We start from the raw sequence: 22113 nt of genomic DNA, 5'->3' as shown, positions 1-22113 counted from the left end.
TGGTGATGATGGTGATGATGGTGATGGTGATGGTGATGTGGTGATGATAGTGATGATGATGATGGTGATGGTGGTGGTGATGATGGTGGTGATGATGTAGCATCAGCATCATCATTATCCTCTCCTTATCATCATCGTCATCACCTTCCTCCTTCTCCTCCCTTCCTCTTCGTTTCAAATAATGTACTCCTCCTGAACCTGGTGCTCCTTCTGCCCCTGCTCCTGCTCCTGCTCCTGCTCCTGCTCCTGCTCCTGCTCCTGCTCTGTGGCTTATCCTAGTCTTGCTCATACTCAATGGCTGATCTCGCTGCCTCTTGTCCATGGCTTGAACTTGCCGTGCTCCTTGCTATCTCCTTCATCTACTTCCTTCTATCCCGTCTATGTTTGCAAATTTGAAGCAGGGATATGAGTCTAGCCCTGCGAACTATTTTATGCTTTTCGTTCATGCTTCTCAGTGATTTTAACTCAGGATATTCCATTAGAAGTCTTGATTGACCTCCTGTGCTATTTGCACATTTGGTTTTGAACGAAAGCAATGGCCACGTTCGGATTCCAAAGTCAAGGTATGGATAATTTTCATCGGGCAAAGAAGTCATTGATTTGTTTTTAGCCTCAGTACCTGCAAGCACAGGAGGGTCAGGGCAACAGACTTATCACAAGGCCATTGAGTCTTTGCATTCCCTTCTGTTTCAGTTCTGCAGAAGCAACAAAATCAAGTCAAACTTTCGAACTCCAAGGCAGGTTTTGTATTACCTACAAGCCCTCGTGTCCAATGTGCTGCACTCAAAGAGTCCGAGCTCAGAAGAGGACAGGTCATTCGAGTACTGGGAAAGGCTGAGAGATCATCTCCTTGTTCAGAACGATGGTTCAGCAGGCCTGCTGGACCGATTGTTGTCATGCTTAGAGGCAGTGACAGCGTCTATTCAAACTAGGGAGATCAGCGATGAAGATGCTTCCAGCTATGTCCGAATGTCGAGGGCCATGTCCGACGATGTCCTCTTGCTTAACACAACGGGCTTGGGCTGTGACCTGAGGCGATCGAGGGACAAGAGCTCGCTGCATGCTGGGATAGTGCAGATTGAGTGCCTTCAGGTTCAAACGCAATTGTTCATTTTGTTGGCAGGCATTTCGCGGGCTTCATGGCGAATCAGCGATTGGTTGAACGATGAACATTGCCCGAAAAGTGTCAGCAAGTCAAAAAACATGGAGCACTGGCACGAAGAACTCGGCTACTTCCCTTTCATGTACAAGAAATTCTTCGCGATCTCCTCTGCATCGGCAGGAACTTCACAGAATGGTTTGTTGTCAAAGATTTATCTGCAATCGCTCTGCACTTTCGGTGAAGAGGACCCAATCCTTCTTGATAGTCTCAGGTCGAAGCTTTACGATTCTATCAAATTTTCTTTACTGTGCACATTGGATGTAAGTTTTTCCCATTTCAACTCGTTCCCCTGACGTACTTTCCTGCTTCTTAGATTCGATTTTCCTCTGCCGTGGGTCAAAGCTTTGACTTACCAGCACTTGGGATAAAGGGAGCTGAGTCGAAGTGGTGCGGGAAGAGTTCTCCGCTTCCAGCTGAAGTCCTGATTTCCTTCTTCTTGTGTCACTGCTTGAATATCGTCGAGTTTGTCAGCGCGACAGACTCGATTTCAGATAGAAATTCGCCGACCTTTCAATGTTCACAAACATGTGCAATGGCCGTCGAGTCCTTGGTTCGCAAGGGATTTGATCCATCGGGTGGAAACTGGAAGGTTGAAAACTGTAAAGTTGGCAATGACTGCTGCTTGACTGGTGACATCTTCTCAAATGATCCTCAAATGTCTGATATCCTGGAGCTGTACACCAAATTCATGATGCAAGGCTTTGAGTGCATCTCCTCTACAGTCGAAACAACCTGGCTGCTTGCTGGGAACGAGAAGTTCTCGGACAGTGTTGATGACAAGTCATGGGAGAGTGATTGGGAGGAATCGTACAACAAGTTTTACAGGGAATCATTGATTGAAGCCATTCCTGCCATATTTAACGGCATCAAATACCTGAAGGCCCGCTGCTCGTCTTTCTATGATCGCTTCCTTGGCGAACCTCAAAGCTCGCCACAGGTAAAGGATCTCATCCTGGGAGCTGTCGACGAGGCTCTGTGCTCCGTGCTCGGCGGATGGAACGAATATCTGCTAAGCGAATATCTTGGAAGTTCGTTGGATGCACTTGGAGGAGAAACTAACAAGATATCGACGTCGGCCCGGTGGCGAAGCTTGCTGCTCATCATTCAAGAAGCTTCCGCATGTCAAGACAGCCGTTTCAGAAAAGAGAACAACTTCTCCAACCCCGCCGGATTCCTCGGGTATCATGCAGACGCCCCGCAGTATGTGACCACCCTCAACATGGCTTTCGCTCTTCATCGGTGGATAGCCGGCGTTGACGGTATCCCCCTCCCCACACATCGCAGCGACTTCCTCAACGAGGTCCTCCTCACTTCGATCGAACAGTTCTGTAACCGTTGCGAAAGCATCGATACTCAGCTGCAAAACCTCTCTTTTCACCCATCCAGCAGGGTTGCAGCACCCAGATTTCTCGTCGAGATATCAAGAAGGCTGGCCTTCTGCTGGGAGTACGTCGAGAGCTGCGTCGTCATACGGGAGATCGAGATCAACCTCTCCAATCGTCTCTCACGGACTCTCAGTGCCGTCTCGTACGTGTCTGCCCAGCAACTCCTCATCTCCAAAGATTTGATCAGCTCACAAGAGGAGCTGGCCCGACAGGGTTGGCGCGACGTCCTTGTCAACACCCTCAAGTCGATAGGATGGTACGTGCACCATGCCGAGCTCTCGGGGTCGCACGATGAAGCCGTTGCGCTGCTAGAGGACATCGGGGGATGGAGTGGTTCAGGTCAGGAGCTGTACGAAAGGCAGCAGCAATGGAGCTCTTCTCAGCGTAGCGACAGCCAGGGAGGGTTTCAACGACTGCTTGCTCAGATCCTGCACTGGGAGCTTGAGAACCGAATGGTGGTAAACAGAAGCCCGATCTCCTTCGCAGTGGCTGCGTTGACAGAGAGAGTCTACTGGGCTAGCAAGATGTATTTCTCGGGGACGGGCCTTAGGAACCAGGAGCTTGAGAACGCAGGGGGAGACACGAGCGTGCTTGAGGTGGCCATGACTGAGGGTTTGACGACGAATGCTTGTGTGGTGTTGGCAAAAATCGAAGATACTTGGTCTCGCCCGGAGAGGCAGGAGAGATGTGAATGGACTATCAGATCTGACGACTCGCAGTCGACCTGGGGTTGGTTTACCCCCTACCCTGTGTGTGCGAAGCAGGGGTCAGTTGCCTATCACAGTGTATTGCCGTTGGTTCGCCTTTGTGTTGAGATCATTCTCCCAAATGTCAGTCGTTTGTACGGTGTGAGCACGCTAGAAGAAGCCCTCGAGCGAAACTTTACCTCTTATGAAGAGCAGTCTTTCATGGTAGAGCGTGATCCTCCTGTCTTGCCTTGCTGACTTTCTGTGCCAGATTTTCAACTACCACAGGAGCAAGGACACGCTGCCTTGGGTCGCCCGTATCCTCAAGGTCATTCACGCCATCTTCGGTGAGGAAGTACTGCTTCTGTCTCAGCTTCGTGCCGAGAGCTTTCTTCGGGAGCGCTTCCCCCACATGCTTCAGAGTGGCTTCATTGGCTGCGCAGGGATTCAAGACCGACCGGATCTTCACATCTCGGTGTTTCGGTGGCTTGAGAGGGACTCAGGCCCTTGTACCAACTTGCTGAAACTTGTCGACTCGCTCTACAACCCGGCCGGCACAGCCTGGAAGACCTACAACCGGGGTCTAGACGCAGTCGCATGCTCCATCCTGTCCATCTTAGAGCGTATCATCCTGTGCCGCTCGGACCAGCAGGTGTCTTGCAACGATCGGAATGTGGAGTTTGCCTGCCTGTACCTTGCGGCTCCTATGGTTCAGTCAATGCTCCACTCCTCTCCTCCCATTGGCCTCCCTACGCTCTTGCAGTCTCAGCACCTATCGCCCAAGTTGCCACAGGCTGCCTCGCGAGTTCTCTCGCTGGTCTGTAGGCTCGACCTGCGGCCTCACACGATCAGGCAAAGTTGGGAGAAGAGAGAAGAAGAGCACAAGCAGGCCCTGGAGAACGATGCCGTCGCTCACGGAGTTGAGACGGGGAAAGTCGGGCAGGTCACAGACGACTCGCTGACGTTGCAGTCGGATGCCAACGACGCTGACTGCTTCTACAATGGCTGGACCATTGAAATCGTCAACGGCAAGGGAAAGATGCAGAGTGCCCGACGGATTGCGACGTATGATGGAAAGTCACGTAAGGCAACCTTGTCAAAACCGTGGAAGCAGGACGTCGAAAAACCTGATGGGACTAGTCAGTATCGGCTGACGCCTCCTAAGAATGCGCACACCAGGCGGGAGCTCATTGACATTGCGACCTGCCATGACGAGCCCGTCGACACGAGGGTCTCGATCCTCGCGTTCCTCTCGGAGGCTCTCGCCTCCAACCTGGACTTGCCGACTGGCTGTTTGACTCCGACAGCGAGTCCTTGAAGCCAGCCAACGAGCTCTCGTCGCTTGCGGGATGCGTCAAGGACGTGAGCGAGAGGTCAATCACGCTAGACGAGACTGCAAAACAGGTCGATGGTTATTACAACGGCTGGATCGTCGAGATTCGCAGCGGAAAGGGCTACATGCAGCCTCCCCTTGTCATCAACGCCTATGAGGGCCTGACGCGCAAGGCGACACTCAGCAGGTCCTGGGACTCGAAGGTTGAGATGCCTGACACTTCCAGCCACTACCTGCTGTCCAAGCAGCTTCAGCTGAGGCGGATCATCAAGGCATTTCTGCATCCCGACATCGCGTTCTCGGGGGGGTCTGCGATCAGCGAGCAGGAACTGAACAGACTCAAAGTCCTCGAGCACAGCCTCATGCTGATCCAGACCATCTGGACATGTGCGCCTGAGGAGCGAGCTGGGATAGTGCAGGGCTTCTCTGATCCAGATTGCCTGATCTGGGGGCTGAGCTCGCCCTATCACACGGAGATTTACAACAAGACAGGGCAGAGGAGGAGCTACAAGGTGAGGCTGCACGTGAAGGATGGCTCCAGGCGTTGCTACCAGGTGTTTGCCGCCCCCGAGGATCCTTTCATTCAAGAGGTAAGATCCGGCTCCAAGCTCAATGGCACCCCCGACGAACAGGCCAAGAAGATCACTCTATCCCCGCAGAGCAGCGACAAGGTGCTCGGATCCTTGAAGGGGGATGAGAAGTCGCAGCGGGAGCAGGAGGCGAGCTTCTGGGAGACGCTCGTGAGGCTCATCCAGGGCGGCAACGACTCCCTGCTGACCGAACTCAAGGTTGACTACGTGGACGATCGGACGGAGGGGCAGGTGGTGAGGGTGAAGATGCCCAAAGCTCTGAAGCGAGCTCCTCTTCCCATCTTAGACTGTTCCTCCAAGGAAGGCAACCCTCTTATCGAGTTCCTCACTGACGCGTCTGTGCTAACGACGATTCTTCGAGAAGAGGCATGCGTACATGGAGACACTGCCCGACAGATGTTCTCTAGCCTCCGATACTTCCTTGATCCCGACGTGGGCACTGACAACGTCGACCGCATCCGGCTGGAGCTGCGGGTGGTGGACGTCTGCATCCAAGAGATCGAAGGGAAGGGATACGACATGAGCGAGTGCATCGACAGCGCTCTGTCCAGCATGTGGAACAGGCTCAAGTTCAAACTGGAGTTCGTGGATATGGACGGACACCCTGCGAAGAACAGCGAGGGGAAGATGAAGAAATTCTGGAACCCTGTCCCTCTCCCTTACATCCTCTTCAAGTACCTCTACGAGTCGATGCTGAGCTCTCTTGCTGGGACCCGAGTAGAGCCCATCGAGCGCCTGTGGCGGCGACCGGCCGACCTAATGGAAAGTTCTCTGTGGCAGCCGCTGTGTGTCGCCGATGCGATCGAGAGCATTTGCAGGAGAAGTCACATCGAAGCTCTCGCCGTCTCAATCTGCGCGATGCATGTGGAGGATCACCATGTCGACTCTTCCTTCGCCAAGTCAGCCGACGAGGAGAGGAAGAAGCTGGTGCAGACGATCGCAAGGAGAGCGGTCTTCGAGCTGTCTAACATCTCCTCCTACCACAACCCGCCCCAGAGCCTGGAGATCATGGCCGAAAACCCCAGGAGGAGTCAGTTCGACTACGACGCTTGCTCGCTCAAGAACGAAGTTCTGCTCCACGGCATGCAGCGAGTCTCGATGAACCTCCGGGGCAGCCGAGAGAGCCTGACGCACAGCGACAGGGTCGAGCAGAAACTTCAAGCCATGTTCGACTTCTCAGAAGACTGGTACTTCGACACCAAACACGCCCGTGACGTCTCTAGTGGGCAGCTGGAGAAGGTTGCCTGCGGGTTGAACCAAGACCAGGCTGTGCATGACCTCAAGTGTCTTTTGACCATCTCCTATTGCAAGTTCCTGCAGGCCGCTGCCTGCCGCTGCCCGAGCGACCTTCTCCACACTCTCAACGATCACGACGGGCTGATGCTGACTCGCCTCCTCTCAGCGCTCTGCAACCGCCTGGTCATGCTGAACCACATGAGAGGTCTGAGCGGCGACCTCGAGGTGAAGACGGAGATTGGCAGGACATTGTCAGTCATCATCCACTGCGGGTGGCCGCTGCACCCTCAGAAGAACATGGTGAAGGCAGCTAGTCACCTGCCAGCAGTCAACCTGCTGTCCAAGGTGACCGACGCTCTCTGGATGGAGTGCAAGGGGAAGGCGGAATTTGTTGGGACGGTAGCAGAGCAGATCGAGAGCAACGAGCAGAGGTCGCTCCTTTACGACGTGCTGGTCGACGCCAGCCTGCGGCTCCTCATCCACGTCCAGGACATGATCACTCTTGACTCGGTCACGCTCGCCACGTCCAACGATGACAAGTCAAGGAAGTCCGACGAGGAGACTGCGGGTGAGTGTCGTCCTGCTCTGCTGGGCAACAGCTGAACGAGGTGTCGCAGGTGAAGTGGCGCTGCTTTACGACCTCGTCCTGGTCCGCCTGAGCTCCATCGTGTGCGAGAAGCTTCAGAGTGGCGACTTGTCGGGCCCTGTGGCTCGCAAGTCCTGCACGCTCCTCGCTGTCATTATCCGCCTGTGCAAATGGTCAGACCCTGTTCACTGGCAGTCCATGCTTGGTCAGGTGAGCAACCCTCCCTCCCTCCCTCCCTCCCTCCCTCCCTCTCTCCCTCCCTCTCCTGCCTCCTTCCTTTGCTTCAAGTTCCTCCCCTCCCCTCCCTCCCCCCTCCCTTACAGCAAGTTCCTCCGTCTCACTCCTCTCTACTCATTTGTCGTTCATTCCTACGCAGGCCTTTTGGACGCAGACCCCCGGGCTCTTTTCCTGGATCTCAGGAGTTTCGCTGCAGGGCAGCAGCGGCGGTCGCATGGCCATGGAAGGATCCGACCTGATGTCCAGCAAGGACGCAGCTCTAGACGCGCTCGCAGCCCTCGAGGTTATCACTGAAGTCGCGCAGAACCTGCAGGGGGCCCAGCTGCTGGCCAAATTCTCCTTCATGCTCGCCCTCCGCGAGTCTCCGCTGCACACCAAGATCGTCCGGTGGGACGCGGAGCAGCTTCGGTTCTACGTGGGCAGCGGAAACTCGCGGGGAAGGAACATCTGGCATCAGGTCTGGTGCCAGTCGCTTCAAGCTGTGCTGCTGCTGAGCCTTAAGCTGAAAACCCGCGAAGACTTTCTGCACGAGCTGATCGCGTTTGTCGTCAACTACCAGGAGCGACTCACACGCGTCCTAACGCTCGCGCTTGACCTCCGGCGAGACGTGAGGGCTCACAGGGAGAGCAGGAGCAGCGGGAACGACGCGGCGGCCATGAACGGCGGTGGGATCCTGCACGGGACGTCTACGATGCAGCAGGAGATGCAGGACGTGGAGGTCGGCAAACTTCCTTCCCTCGCCCTCCTTGAGGAAGCGAAGCTGGTAGGAACCTGTTCTCGTCTCCCCCGCACGCTGACTTCTTCTGCCAGTGGACCGCGATCCTCCTGCGACTGGCCAGCAAGTGTACCTTGTGGTCGTCACAAGTGCCGAAGCTGACGCAGCTGCTGCTCGAGCTGATCCCGGAGGTGGTCGCCAACCTCTCCGACTGCCTCAAGCTCTGGCGAGACGACACGAGCAAGTTTAATCAGGTCAGCCCAGCTGATGCCCAGCAAGTGACCCTGACGTTCTGCCGTAGCGGTTCCGCCCCGTCTCCCACGAGGAGCAGGCGCAAGCGCGCATGGAGACGAACAAGAGCCGAGACGGGCAGGTGTGGGAGGAGCCGAGCTTGCAGTCAAAGACCGTCCTCGACGAGCAGATCCGCGACACCGTCCTCCTCCTCCAGTTCCTTCACACGGGGAAGAAAGAAGAGACCGAGATCCCGAGGCAGCAGGCGCTGCTCAAGGTGGGGAGAGGATGAGGAAGAGGAGGAAGAAGAGGCTGACTGGCTTGCAGTACTCAAGGCAGCGATGCCTATTCGATCAGAAGCTGGTAGACACTCTCTTTCTCCTCATTCACAACTGCCTGCGCATCATGTGCTGCTTTGGCGACAAGATCAGCCCCTTCGTCGACAGGACCGCGCAGAGGTTTCGCTCCAAGGAGGGGGACGTGAACTGTTACAGCTCCTCCTCCTCCTTCGCCGCCGTCTCCTCCTCCTCGTCTCCCCTGCGATGCTCCCTGGGAACTCTGACGCTGGCGACCGAGTGCTCTGTTTCTTTCCTTCAGTTCATCATTCAGCTGGAGTCCCAGTGTGAAGTCCACGGGCCGAAGATGAAGGAGGAGGGCGGAGAGTTTCATGCTCAGTTCTTCGCGCTCGAGCACAGGAGGAAGATGCTGATGCGGACTTGCGAGTGCTGCGCCATCCTGCTCGGGAAGCTCACGGCTGGTAATTGCTCCTCCACCCTCTTGTTGACCTCTCCCCACCTCGATTCCCATCCTCCCCTTCCATCTTCCCCTCCCCTCCCCTCCCCTCCTCTTGCCTTCTCGGATTAGTAGCATTTACCTCCTCCTTGTGCTCCTTGTGCTCCTCCTCTTGCTCCTCCTTGTGCTCCTCCTCCTCCTCCTCCTCCTCCTCCTCCTCCTCCCGCTCTTCCTGCTCCTCCTCCTCCTCCCGCTCATCCTGCTCCTCCTCGATGACATTTTCGCCTGCAGATAGCGACATACGGGATTCATGCTTCGACCTCTACACCCTCAAGGGGATGATGATCCCGCAGGACATGCCGGGGGAGCTCACGGTGACGGTGATGAGCAGGAGAGGGGATGCGGGCGCGAGGACTCTGCGGGTGAACATTCCCAAGCACGTGGAGGGGAGCGTGAAGAGAACGATTGTCTACATGCGGACGGCGATGAGGGCGATCTTCGACTATTTGTGAGCAGCCACGAGCCTTTACTGCATACGAAGAGGGGAGGGAGAGGGAGAGGAAGGCAAAGAGAGGAGGAAAATGAGTACATCTCTGGGATAAGAATGAAGCCCGAGCTGCGGTAGGGGATGAGGAGGAGGAGGAGGGAGAGGGGGGGGGATGCGAGGAGGAGAAATTAGGACTTGCGGCTAAGGACCATGTGAGCAAGCGAGATGAGCGCGTTCCTCTCCTCGGACTCAGGGAGGCGACAGATGGCGTTGACTGCCCGCTGAGCATGGAAGAGAGCGAGAGACTTGGCGCGCTCGATGCCGTCGGACTGGAGGACAAACCTCAGCGTCTTCTCAACGTCTCCCTCCTGCTTGAACTTCCTCCTGATCATCGGCTTCAGCTCCGCTATGCTCTCAGCCGCGTACAGCACGGGAGCAGTAGAGAGTCCGAGACTGACGTCAGCCATGGCCTGTACACACATCAACATCTTGACCTTCTCCTCTCCCCTGCTCTCCTTCACTCTCCCTTCTTTCCCCTGCTCTCTTCTGCTCTCCTCTATGTTCCACCCCTCTCTTCCCATTTCCATCTCCCCTTTACCCTCCACTGCTCCCTCCTCTTACCGGCTTTCCCAGCACGTCCGATGCCCCTGTAAAGTCCAGCACGTCGTCGATGATCTGATAGGAGAGTCCGAGGTGATATCCGTACTCCTCCGCCGCGTTCGCCTCCTCGCTGTCTGCTGCATGCCTGAAACGCCAGCCATCAGAATTGGCAGTCGCTTGTCTTTCCCTCATCAAAACTTCAGTCCTCCTTCCTCGTCCCCTCCTCCATCTTTTTCTTCTGCCCAGCACCACCAGCACCAGCACCACCACCCTCTGCTTCTCCTCCTGTTCTTCCTCATACCCGGCAAGGATGGCACAGGACTTGCATGCGTCACAGATAAGAGAGGCAGTCTGTTGGTCCAGTCAGAGGGACAGGAGACGAGGAGAGAAAATAGAGGAAGGGATGTGTAGAATGAAAACAAGCACACTTCCTGGAAGGAAGGTGAACGAAGGAGGAGGAGGAGGAGGAGGAGGAGAAAGAATGATTCAGAGTTTCGTTACCTTGTGGTAGCTCTTCCTCAAGTATGTCATCATGTCTAGCAAGTCATCTTCTCCGGTCTTGATCTGCATGATCTCTCCCTGCACATACGATGGATCAACTCCTCAACTCCCCCTCCTCCTCTCCTCTTGTCTCCTCTCCTCGCCTCCTCCAGCCTCCATCCTCTTGTCACCTGCACCAAACTCTCCAGAGCGGTCGACATGATCTCAGTCACTTCCGTGTTCTCCAACCGAGCGAGCACAACAGAAGCTCGAGCAAGCAGATAGTCACCAGCGATCACCGCAACCTGCTCACTTGTAAATGTCCAGCCCTTCCCCTCCCTTCCCCCTCCCCTCCCCTCGCGCTCCTCACCTTGTTCGAGTAGAGCTTGTGCACTGACTCCCCTCCTCGTCGCGTGTCCGCCTCGTCCAGCACGTCGTCGTGGATCAGAGACGCCACGTGGATCATTTCAGTGATCTGCCCGAGCTCCGCTTGCTTCTCGTACACGGGCCCGCTCCTGTGCTCCTTCGGGTTGGGTGCCGTCGCCTTGGCCATGAGCATAACGATCGTGGGCCTGAAGCGCTTCCCCTGCCTCTCGGCGAAGAAATGCTTCGCGGCCTCCGAGAGGATGGGGTGGTCTGTGTCAACAACGTCTTTGATGCTGTCTGAGAATGGCGACAGCTCCTCCTTCACCAGCGCGAAAGGATCCTCCGGACATCCGTCAGGGAACTTCCCGCCGTCCTTCCAGGGGTTGAGGGTAGGCGTCCCTGGCCTTGCGGGTACGCTCTTGACGAAGCTGAGATGCTCAGGGAGGCCAGGAAAGGCTCCGCTCGAGCCCTGGGCGTTGAACGGGTTCTGCAGCAGCCCGACGGAGTGAGCGTTCTCTCGGTCCAGCAGCTGCTCCTTGTTAGACAGAGCATTCATCCTCGCCGCTGCTGCTGCTCTCTTGCCGAGTCTCATGCCGCTTCTGAGCATGCAGCTGGTGGGGGAGGGAACGACGGAAAATGAGCGGTGAACATGCGTCGGGACGAAGGCGAGGGTGTCCACGATGGGAGAGAAGATCAGTGGCAGGCAGAGCAATGCCGCCTTCATGATAAGCAGAACCTGTCGATCAGAGTGAGGGGGAGGAGATAGAGATGGAGGCTTTGCTGCTGGTTGCAACGTTACAATTCCTGTCCTGATCCAGGCTACACACCCTGTTTCCTCTTCCTCTCTCCTTCGCTGCTTCTCCCACTCTGCCTCACTCTGCCAGATTATCGGAGCTGCTTCATGTGTTCTTAAGGTTGATACGTGTCTTGCGCCTATCACGAAACACCCCAATCTGCCATCCAAGTTTCATCCTGTTGTACCTTGCTCCTCCTCCCTCCTCTATCCCCCTCAGTCTCCCCCCATCGTCCTCTGCCTCATATCTATCATCTTTTCCTGCCTCTTTCCTGTCTCTCCTCCCCCACGCGTCTTCGCTCTCTGCCTCCTTCCCCCTCCTCCTCCTCCCTTAAAAGCGCCATGGCCGCCTTAGAACTAAATAGGACGTACCCCCTACCCCATCCTTCCCCTTGCATGCCACCACACCAGGGGTACCACCCTCCCTTTTACCACCGTGTATTTTCCTATCTCCAGCACCCCTGGTGCGCTCTCGAGAACAACCACCCCCTGTTTTTACCGTTCATGTACCCCATCGATTCCCCTACGAGTACAAGGGACACAACTCTACCACATTCTCAGTCCTGCCCATGGCCCGGCACCGGTCGGCCCGGGAAATGCCGTTTCATCAGGTTATGAGCCCCTATATCTCCTCCAATAACCCCCACCCACCTGCCACTACCCACCCCACTGATTCTTTAGACTTCATTTCTTTTACCGGTAGTCTTAGACAGGTAGTACCCAACAACTTCACCCCCTGTGGTTTTAGTACCCTACTTTTTACCTTCCATTTTCCTAGTCCTTGCCGGTCAATTTATATAACCCCACCATCAGCAGACTTCAATGTTTCTGTACCCACCATGGATAAATTTCCCACAGACCTACCCACCGGTACTTTTGAACCATTCACCCCAACCCCTCCCACCACGCAATATTCCTCAAGGAAGGCGCCCAATGGTGAGTTGGAGGCGAGAGCGAACGGCAGCAGAGCAGCTGAGACCATGGCTGTAGATCCGCTTCCTCCTCCTACAGAACAGACAGGGGAAGACTCGTCTCTCCAAGTGGTACGTTCCCTACGACGATACCGAGAAGCAGTCGATCCAGGTGAAGGGAGACCCTTTGAGCATGGCCAGCGACGCTGATTTGAATGTGTTCTCTTACTCAGCTGGAGTGCCATAAAGTCGTTACCCAACGTGAATCAAAGTTCACAAACTTTGTAGAATGGAGAACTCACAAGTTAGTTTACAGGTTAAGTCAAATCCCTCATTTAGAAATGCTTTCCTGCTATCCTCTGAGTTTGTATAAGGTTTTCTTTGACGCAGTTTACAGGAGATATGCGGGACTATTTTTCACGCTCTGTGTGGATGTAAATGACAATGAACTTGCTTGCTTGGAGGCAATCCACTTGTTTGTTGAAGTAATATGATATTGTTGGAAGCATTCAGTGCTGGGGATTTCTGACCTAGATTATAGATTCTGGATCAATACTTCGGAAACGTGTGTGAGCTTGACCTTGTGTTCAACTTTCACAAGGTTTCACTTTGTGTGTAATTTGAATTTCGCGAACATTCATGACAGGTCTTCGTGATTCTTGACGAATATTTTCTTGCCGGCGAAGTTATGGAGACTAGCAAAGTGCAGGTATTCATAATGATTTGTGATTAGTCTATCTCCGGCGTCTGACAACTCCTTCCTTAGATTCTCAATCGAGTGCACGAAATCGACAGATTGATCGAAAGCTCCTAAATACATTAATCTTGATTGAAACGAAAGAAGGTGGTGATCTGGGGATGAATAGAAGTCGGATGAAGGAATTATGGATCGTGATGTTTTGTTGCATTTTTTTTGGCTCAAAGAGTGAAATAACAGAACTATACTTTGTGTATGCGACACTGCAGCTCAGCTTGACCAACAACATAGATGCTGCCATCAAAATAAACTTACCTGATGTCACGAGATTGTTAGTCCATTATTTCATCTTACGCTTCAGCCGTTCCGTCATGCATTCCATCGTCTCCAACAGCCTCATCTGTGTTTTGGGCTTCAGTCTCCATTTCGTCTTTGTTGGAGTTCCCGGACTCCGTCTCCGAGCCCATCTTCTTCACTGGTGACAGGACGGTGGAAGCGATTTGTTCCAGCCTTGCCTCCCTGATTGCTATCTTCTTTGGCAAGATATTCTTGCGATGCACACGCATAGACCCTCTGCGTGAGTACTTGTCATTTCTCCACAGCTTCAGACTGCGGCCTTTTGTCGATTCGAATCTATGCCTGCATAACAAATCAGAAGAAAGTTGACACCGTTGTGGACCAGATCACAACAAGAAACAGGAAAGGCCCTCACGTCTTCACGCGTTTGATTCCGTTGCGATGAGCCTTACGGTTCTGGTTATGATTTGTATGGTTCTTAGACTTGGCACCACCACGCAATTTCATGAGCAGAGCAAGGCTGGAAGATAAGGGGATGCTGCTTGGGCGCAATGCGAGCTTTGCATCATTGATTTTCCTAATCAAGGAGCCATGTACAGGGCCAGTACTGAGCGAGAGACCAGAGACATGGAAAATGAGCGATATGATTGTACAGAATTGAGTGTAAACATGTTGAATACGAGCCATCTTGTGCTTACTCCTGTCGACTCAATCAAGGCTGTTGCAAACTGGAAAAGATGGGGGCCAAGCCCTCGGTGCCTCGGATCGGGAGGATCCAGATCACAGAAAAGTAAGAGGTCAAACAGCAGGGCAGCAGGGGTGAAGTAAGCCAACTGCTGGCAGGAGGAGCGGCAGGGAAGGGGGTCGGGGGAGGGGAGGACGGGAATGAGGAGGAAAGGAGGGGTTCATTCCACTAGGATAAATTCTAGTCAGGGGGTAGGGTCAGTATACCCCCTATTTTTCCCATGAACACCCTAGTACAGTACAGGGGGTACTACATGGTGAATGGTGGTCGGTTCACAGTACCCTGAGTACCCCTAAATTTCTCCAGTTTTTGGAGGGACAAGGTTGGTGGGGGTACCCCTTTCATGACCTTCACCAGGTCGAGCAAGTCCCCCTCAGATATCAAGCTATAGAAAGTGGGGTGGGTGTCATAACCCCACAAAATTAGCTAAAGAGTAGGGGTAATGAGTCAGGGTCCATATGGTGTCCGGTAGGGTAGGGTGGGTGTGTTGGGGGATTGGTCACCGATGAAATATGTTGGGGAAAAGCGAGCACCGTAGGTTAGTGCAGGAGGAGAAGGAGGAGGAGGAATGAAGCAATGATTATGATTGAGAGAGAGAAAGACATACAGAGACTAAGAGCATGAGAGGATGTAAGAGCGAGAGTGAGGTATGGAGTTTGAGCATGATACGCAGAAATGAGATCTGGAGGTGGTCAAATACATACCCTGGCGAAGTAGAGCAAGAAACAAGAAATGGAGAGAAGCAGGAAAATATCAAGATCATAATCGGTGTAGCGCTCCACAAAAACGTAGGGAGAGACGAAGCAGAACAAGAGATCCTGAAAGATTGAATGCAGCATTTTGGACATCTTTGACTAGGTGAAGCTTTGGCGACACGACAACTAATTGCTTTTATTCGGATTAATGCAGGGCATCTGCTAACTTCCATGATTGCCAAGCCTGGTCGTTGAGAACCTTCATATCACACCCGCATGATCTTCCATGTCTGAAGAGAAGATTGTCGGCGTGGGGATCGTTTTCGACGAGAAGGAGGGTGGGACGCCTCTTCGGATCGAAAGCCTCGTGCCGGGATCAGGCGCCGATGCCTGTGGCGAACTCAAACAAGGGGATGAGCTCTTGACGATCGATGGCATCGAGGTGGAAGGGAAGTCGGCAGCCGATCTCGCCAAGTACTTTCAAGGGCCTGCAGGAAGCACCGTGATCCTGACTTTAAGGAGGAAGGAGTCTGAGGACGAGGAGAAAGATGCGAACTTGGAGGACGAAGTCGTGGTCGTGGAAGTCCCTCGAATTGAGTTCTCTATCAATGACGCACAGTTCGTTCCATGGATCAACTTCCAGCCGTCAGACTCCGAGGGGAGCCGCTCTCGCTTCAGCGAGGGGATCAGAAAGGGGGCAGACCGGCTATGGGCAGGAGTTGCTCCCCTGCAAGGATCGTTGATGAAGCAGATGAAGAACCTGCAGACTTCAGTGCAGAACAACGCCATTTTCGAGAACATCTCCAACAGGGCTATCATGGTCAAGCAAGTGGCCACGTCCGCAGCCCTGCCCGTCCTCAAGAACATCCAGAAGGAGTTGGCCCCGCAGGTAGACCCGAAGCCCAAGGACTACTGTATGTACCTCTACACGTTCCCCGACAAATTCGTCATCATGCCTCCCGTGCTTCCGACCCCGAGCAGCGGCGCGGCGAAGCGGGAGGCTGTGCTGATAGACCGCTCCTCTATCGAGATCTCGTCCCTTGCGGTGGAGGAGGCGGAGAGCATGGTGCGCGGAAAGGCCAAGGCAGAGATCATGGGGATCCTGGGGATCGCAAACCTGATGCATGCGAGCTACCTCATCCTGTGTACGGGGAGGCAGATGGTGGCGAGCATGCACTGTGGAGTGATCTACAAGGTCAGCTCGAGCAGCGTACGAGTACTTGCCAAGAAATCCGACCCGAACCCTCTGGAGCTCTCGAATCGAGCCATCGAGTACAAGCTGGTGAGTCGTTCCTGAGAGCCCCACAGCCCTGCGTGTGTGATGACGTGGACATTTTCCAGCTGGAAGAGCTGCTGGACACGTTCAACATGTTTTTCAGTTATGATTGGGATGTGACGCAAACCCAGCAAAGGCTGGCAGAGAAGTTCAGATCAAACTTCCACCAGTCGTACAACGGGACTTACGAGGAGCGAGAGAATCGCTTCATCTGGAATCACAACATCCTCAAGCCATTCAGCGCCCTCCACCACACTGACTGCCTCCTGCCTGTTGTCAGTGGCTTCGTCGGCTTCCGCAGCATCCCCCTGTCGAGCGACGAGACTGCGAGTCTTCTCGTCATCGGTAGACGAGACTGGAGGCGATCGGGCTACAGGTGAGCAGGAGCAGGGGAGCAGGGATGAAGGAGAAGTGGGGGGTTAGCTGAAGGGGTTGTCAGGTACTTGTCAAGGGGGGTAGACGCAGACGGGCACGTTTCCAACAGCGTCGAGACCGAACAGATCATCTCTCCTTGGACGAGCGCGACCATGGGTAGATGTGCAGCAGCTGGCTGCCAGCTGAGGTTGAGCTGCTTCATGCAGATTCCGCACAGGACGCGGCAGGGCCGAGCGACCGGGAGACTTCCGTCTCTTCGTTTGTGATTGTGAGGGAGAGGGAAAGAGGGGAGGGGAGAGAGGGAGGAACGGAGAAAGGAGGGAGGGAGGGAGGGGAGGAAGGAAGGGAGGGGATCTCCTTTCTGCTCCTCTCATCGTCTTTTCGTCAGGTCCGAGGCTCAATCCCCCTCATCTGGACGGAAGCAGACGCCTTCCTGAACCTCAAGCACAAGCCTAAGGTCTATCAGACCCCAGCTAGCCTCCAACTGAGTCCCTGCTGCCCTCCAGCCCGAGCTAGGGAACGACAGCGAGCATGGGAACCCTCTGTCCAAGCACCTGATGGTTGAGCATGCAGGGTGGAAGATTGTTCCTCCTCACTTCGTGCAGGAGCTGAGTGGGCAGTACGGCAAGCTCGCGATCCTCTCGCTGGTGGAGCAGAAGGACTCGTCTCACGAGCGGCCGTTGGGGTTGGCGTACGAGAGGATGGTGCAGGAGGTGCTGAGAATCTTGACTGAGACTCTCACTGTCCTCCTTCGCCTTCCTTCTGTGCTCCCCCCCGCCCCCCAACCTCCTTCTAGAGCCTGTTGATCCTTGTCGGGCAGGCGAAGAAGGAGCTGGAGGGAGACATAGTCTTCATTCCCTTCGACTTCCATAACATCTGCGGGAAATTAGCTTTCAGGTGTTTGAGAACCCGTTGCAAGCCAATGTGTTGTTGATGTATTCCTTCCTCCTACCTCCTCCTACCTCCTACCTCCTCCTCCTATCTCCTTCTCCTCCTCCTTTTCCTGTAGGAATCTGCCGCTGCTTGTCAACGAATGCTCATCGCAACTTGAGTCCCACGGGTTTTGCTTGCTCAAGGTTAGGGATGGAGGTTTGCGGGAGGACAGGCAGCAAGGTGGAGTCATGCGAGTCAACTGTGTGGACTGTCTGGACCGAACGAATGTCGCGCAGGTAAGCAGCGAAAAGAGGGGGTAATGGAAGGGTGGGAGAGGGGGCAGGAGGGGAGCGCGGGGGGCAGGAGGAGGAGGGGCAGGGGCAAGGGCAGGGGCAGGGGCACAAAGATGAGAGAGAGGCGGACGAGGAGGAGGAGGAGGAGAGGGGGAGCATCTTCACACAAGCTCGCAGAGCGTCTTGTCCTTCCACATCGCCATGAAGCAGCTGGCAGCGATCGGGGCGATCAGCATGGAGGTTGAGGGAGAGAGCAGACATAGGGCTGGTCATGACGGCTCTCCAGGACAGCGACGCGTGCCTGGCAGCCGTGGCGACAGAGACGAAACTTCCCTTCCCCTGGGCGGAGCAGATGAGTAAACAGGCAGGATGAAGAGGCAGGAGGAGGAGGAGGCTGATATTACAGCAGTTCAAGGCGCTGTGGGCCGACCATGGCGACTTCATCTCAGTGCAGTACTCCGGCACAGCAGGTACAGCTCCCTTCTCTTGCAGCTTCCTAGAGTGCCCTCCCACTCTACTCTCCTCTCTTTCTCCTCTCCCTCCTCTGCTTCTCCTCTTTCGTTCTCAGTAGCTCCCCCCCCTTCCCCCCCTTCTGCTGGTCCTCCCTGAGATTCCCCTCTTTCCTTTCCTCCTCCTCTCCTCCCCATCGCTTCTCCCCGTCGCTCTTACGGCATCTTGTTTCTGCTCACCATCTCCCCAGCCCTCAAAGGCGATCTCACCAGGACGGGCAAGAGAACAGTGGGGGGACTCTTCCAGGCATGACATCCTACTCCGGCTGCTCTCCGGCTCCCTCTTACTTGCTGACAGGATGGAGTGCTGTCGATCAAGCGCTGCGTCCAGAACAATTTTGCTGACTTCCACCGCCAACAGGTGTCAAACACCCTCGGCGGCCCTTTCCTGCCCCGCCTGCCCCTCCCCTCCCTCCCTCTCCTTCCCTCCCTCCGGGCCTTCCTTCCAGGAGGTCAGTGACTTGAGCTTCAGGTCATCGAAGGCTTTCACGGCATCCTCTCTTCTCCTGACTCCGAGCCTGTCACGCCCACGGGTGGCGACGCAAAGGATGGTGCTGGACCAGAGCTGGGGTTGACCGGAGGGGCGGTCTCAATCTAGCACAGTTATTGTAAGAAATCAGTTTGTCTCACTATATAGTGTCCGGCAACTTCGGGCCCGGGCAACGGCATCTCCGGCCCGGTTGTCCGGCGGCTAGCTGACTGTCCAACTCCGATCCGAGCACTGAGTCACAGTGTCCGGCCGGGCGGCCGGCCCCCCCGGCCCGGTGGGGCCAGCTGAAGGCTGACAGTTTCAAACAGAATGATGACGGTTACTTTGACCGTTACAACACAGTTTGGGGGAATGGCGTCGCTGGTGAGCCAGCGATGACGCAGTGAGAGGAGGAGAGGAGGCAGAGACGAGGAGGAGGAGGAGGAAGGGAGGAAGAGAGTGAAGACAAAGAGAAGGACGAAGAGAGCAGAGTGAGCACAGAGAGAGATAGAAGAGGATAGAGGGTGATATCGCAGAGCCAAGCACGTGGAACATTGACTAGGCAGCGAGTCACTGGACTGTCTGTGTGAGTGACAGGAAGGGAGGCAGAGATCAGACGAGGTAGGAGGTAGTCCATCAACTTCTTTCTCCTCCTCTCACACACTTCAACTATGAGCTCAAAGGATCTGCCACAACCATCAGAAAACGTGGTCAGCCGGGAGAAGCCTATGGCTTTCACAGTTCGCTTCGACGCGGACAACTTCTACTGCTTCCCGCGATCTGGAGGCCACAAGGGAATTCTGAGGATACAGAAAGAGACCTCCTCCTTCTTCTACGAGCCCATGCCTGCTGATCCCCCCGGGTGTTGCGAGAAGCTCGTCATGGCTGTTCTGGGGGTCTTTCACCGTCAGACACAGAGCTTCCTGGTGGTAGTGACCGACGCTGCTGTGGTCGCCAAGTTCGACGACAAGACGATCTGTGAGATCACCCGCGTCGAGTTCCTGCCGTTCAGCTTCAACTTCGCGCCTGAGAGGAAGGCCAGGTCGGAGAACGTCCTCAAGGAAGTGAAGGCGCTGGAAACGGCCCTCTCCTCGCAAGGGTTCTTCTTCTCCTTCGACATCGACCTGACGCGCTCCGGCGTCATTGACGTCTTCGCTCCGTCTCCTCTCGCCGCCAGTCAGGACGCGCAGGAGCAGTTCGAATGGAACAAGGAGATGCTCATTCCTGCTGAGATGTTCACCCTGCAACAAGCTCCTACCGTCGACCTCTCCTTGGAGTGGATGGTTCCGGTCATGTGCGGCAGCGTGCAGGGAGGAGAGCTCCTGGTCTCCTCCGACGACGACAACTTCGCTCCTCAGCTCCGATCCAGCAAGCTGTCTCTTGCTGTGATCTCCAGGAGGAGCAGGGTACGGTCCTGGCCGCGATCGTCCTCGGGGCTCGACGAGGAAGGGAACTCGGCGGACTTTGTGGAGACGCAGATGATTCTGTGGGCGAGCAACAGTGCGGGGAGGAGGACGGAGTTCAGGCATGCGAGCATGAGAGGGTCTTGTCCTCTGGTGTGGGGCAAGAGCTCTAGCTCCTCCATCTCCGCCGCCCCGGAGAACGAGTCCGCCGCCTCCCTCCGCAGCCACATCGCTAAGCTCGCCAGCATCTACTCGGACCAGCTAGTGCTGGTGGGTATCAGCTCCTCCACCGTGTCCAAGTCCTCAGACGAGACGATGCTGGCGAGGTCGCTGGAGGCTGCGGTGAAGATCGCCGGGAAGGAGAGCAGCAGCATGGATCACGTGCAGTGCACGAGCATGTCGATGCCGGTCGACCCCCTCGACAAGGCAACCGGCTCCAAGTTCACGCATGACTTCAGCATGCGGGGGATGGAGAGGGAGCGGCAAGGGGAGGAGAGGAGGCAGACGAGCTTCCATCGCGTGCATGGCTTCGACCTCCTCGAAGTCAACAACTTCCAGACGCTGCTCGCTCTCCGCGCCATGGAATCTTTCCTTTCTTCCCTTGGCTCGAGCTCAGTGCCCCAGCCCCTCCTCTCTCTCCTCCTCACCCAGTGGGCGGCCAACGGCATCAGCCTGTTCCGGCAGTCGACGGGCAGCGACCCCCCGAGCTCTAACTCTGGAATCTCCTCCCGGTTCTCCGGCATCACCGGAGGCGTCGCCTCCTCCTTCTACTCCAAGTTCGTCAACACTGCGAGCGCCATCGGCGGTTTTGCTTCCTCCTCGAGCGGAGGAGCAGACGTCGCGCTGCAGCTGCTCTCCTCCCTGCGCGTGACGGGGGAGGAGGCGCAGCTGGCTTGGAGGAGGCACGGGCTGCTGGCAGGAAGCGAGGAGGATCTGTGGGAGGGCAGGAGGGTGAGTGTGTTCGTCGGCTCGTGGAACGTCAACGGAAAGGTTATGAGCAAGGACGAGATCATGGGCTGGCTGCTCCCAGCTGTGAAGGAGTGGGGGACGGAGGGCCCGGACCTCTACGTGCTGGGGCTGCAGGAGGCGGTGGAGTTGGGCGCCATGTCAGTTCTCAAGGACACAGGACAAGGGATCCTTGCTGACCTTTCGGACGAGGATGCGGGCAAGAGCTCCGTGATGAGCAGATGGACGCAGGAGGTTGAAGCTGCGATCGCTGGTGCGTGCAGCCCCCCTCCCTCCTCCGCGAGCTTCTCCCTTGCTCTTCTCTTGTTCCTCTGTGTTTCTGATCTCTTCCTTCCTCCTTCCTTTCTCTCTCACTCCTTGTATTGTCTTTGTTCCGTTTTTATCCTCCTCCTCCTCCCTCTCCTCCTCTGATCCCCGTCCTCCTCTGATCCTCCTCCTCCTCTTCCTTCCTTACTGAACATTTTTTAGAAATTTTCGGCTCCAAGAAGGAGCTCTCTCTCATTGCCTCCCGGCAGCTCGTCGGCGTCGTCCTCCTCGTCTTCGCTTCCCCGAGCATCAAGTCCCTCATTTCCAACGTCAGCGTGGAAGCATGCAGGACCGGTCTTCGCGGCATGGCTGGCAACAAGGGTGGGGTTGCCGTCCGGCTCTGCCTGGGCTATACATCCTGCTGCATCATGTGCGCGCACATGGCGGCTCACATGAAGAACGTGACGCAGAGGAACGGAGACTATCAGAGCATCGTCGGCGACGTCTCCTTCCCGCACCTCGAGGGCTTCACCCTGCGCTATCCACAGCGCGTCCTAAATGCTCACGAGGGCAGCAGACCGCTCGCGCCTTGTGAGACCTTCCTGCATGACCAGGTGAGACGAAAGGGGAGGGGAGGGGAGGGGAGGGGAGGGGAGGGGAGGGGAGGGGAGGGGAGGGGAGGGGAGGGGAGGGGAGGGAGGGGAGGGGAGGGGAGGGACGTGGGGGGACGTGGGGGGGA

The 22113-nt window shown here is 55.7% G+C and overlaps 6 protein-coding genes across 6 annotated transcripts; 4 read left to right on the top strand and 2 right to left on the bottom strand.

The window, feature by feature from the left end:
* Positions 1-535: 535 nt before the first annotated feature.
* GUITHDRAFT_104456 (hypothetical protein) lies at positions 536-9405 on the top strand (the record flags this gene model as incomplete). The annotated part of the gene is made up of 12 exons (XM_005836981.1): positions 536-563; positions 611-1422; positions 1476-3458; positions 3505-3580; positions 3677-4478; positions 4541-6960; positions 7010-7188; positions 7355-7978; positions 8026-8184; positions 8232-8438; positions 8489-8918; positions 9185-9405. 12 exons carry the CDS (start codon positions 536-538, stop codon positions 9403-9405), a joined length of 7941 nt encoding a protein of 2646 aa, XP_005837038.1.
* A 163-nt stretch (positions 9406-9568) lies between these two features.
* On the bottom strand, positions 9569-11382 carry GUITHDRAFT_67534 (geranylgeranyl pyrophosphate synthase; the record flags this gene model as incomplete). Its single annotated transcript, XM_005836980.1, has 6 exons — positions 9569-9850; positions 10002-10125; positions 10282-10331; positions 10482-10559; positions 10652-10765; positions 10831-11382. The coding sequence occupies 6 exons, from the start codon at positions 11380-11382 to the stop codon at positions 9569-9571; spliced, it is 1200 nt and encodes a 399-aa protein (XP_005837037.1).
* A 579-nt stretch (positions 11383-11961) lies between these two features.
* AP2S (Adaptor protein complex 2 subunit sigma) lies at positions 11962-13344 on the top strand (the record flags this gene model as incomplete). The annotated part of the gene is made up of 7 exons (XM_005836979.1): positions 11962-11964; positions 12610-12702; positions 12764-12846; positions 12928-13015; positions 13072-13131; positions 13177-13239; positions 13297-13344. The coding sequence occupies 7 exons, from the start codon at positions 11962-11964 to the stop codon at positions 13342-13344; spliced, it is 438 nt and encodes a 145-aa protein (XP_005837036.1).
* Positions 13345-13577: 233 nt separating this feature from the next.
* Positions 13578-14211, bottom strand: GUITHDRAFT_135725 (hypothetical protein; the record flags this gene model as incomplete). The annotated part of the gene is made up of 2 exons (XM_005837008.1): positions 13578-13866; positions 13940-14211. 2 exons carry the CDS (start codon positions 14209-14211, stop codon positions 13578-13580), a joined length of 561 nt encoding a protein of 186 aa, XP_005837065.1.
* A 1020-nt stretch (positions 14212-15231) lies between these two features.
* GUITHDRAFT_162025 (PDZ_CTP_protease and SacI domain-containing protein) lies at positions 15232-18921 on the top strand. The gene is made up of 14 exons (XM_005836978.1): positions 15232-16246; positions 16306-16616; positions 16680-16771; positions 16822-16883; positions 17004-17072; positions 17221-17328; positions 17436-17512; positions 17625-17784; positions 17959-18021; positions 18068-18145; positions 18191-18251; positions 18482-18537; positions 18589-18651; positions 18763-18921. The coding sequence occupies exons 1-14, from the start codon at positions 15251-15253 to the stop codon at positions 18886-18888; spliced, it is 2322 nt and encodes a 773-aa protein (XP_005837035.1). The 5' UTR covers positions 15232-15250; the 3' UTR covers positions 18889-18921.
* A 509-nt stretch (positions 18922-19430) lies between these two features.
* GUITHDRAFT_135723 (hypothetical protein) lies at positions 19431-21969 on the top strand (the record flags this gene model as incomplete). The annotated part of the gene is made up of 3 exons (XM_005836977.1): positions 19431-21381; positions 21597-21925; positions 21952-21969. 3 exons carry the CDS (start codon positions 19431-19433, stop codon positions 21967-21969), a joined length of 2298 nt encoding a protein of 765 aa, XP_005837034.1.
* Between the last annotated feature and the right edge of the window lie 144 nt (positions 21970-22113).

The sequence above is a fragment of the Guillardia theta genome (assembly GCF_000315625.1).
Source record: "Guillardia theta CCMP2712 unplaced genomic scaffold GUITHscaffold_16, whole genome shotgun sequence".
Lineage (NCBI taxonomy): Eukaryota > Cryptophyceae > Pyrenomonadales > Geminigeraceae > Guillardia > Guillardia theta.
Note: the sequence above shows the minus strand (reverse complement) of the source record. Positions and strands in the feature narration are given on the sequence as shown.

What these genes read in the sequence shown, in the direction of transcription:
- GUITHDRAFT_162025 (XM_005836978.1), top strand. Translation starts at nt 15,251, where the DNA reads ATGTCTGAAGAGAAGATTGTCGGCGTGGGGATCGTTTTCGACGAGAAG. An exon ending in TCGGGGCGATCAGCATGGAG is followed by an intron (nt 18,022 to 18,067) that starts GTTGAGGGAGAG and finishes ACGGCTCTCCAG; the next exon opens with GACAGCGACGCGTGCCTGGC. An exon ending in CAGTGGGGGGACTCTTCCAG is followed by an intron (nt 18,538 to 18,588) that starts GCATGACATCCT and finishes ACTTGCTGACAG; the next exon opens with GATGGAGTGCTGTCGATCAA.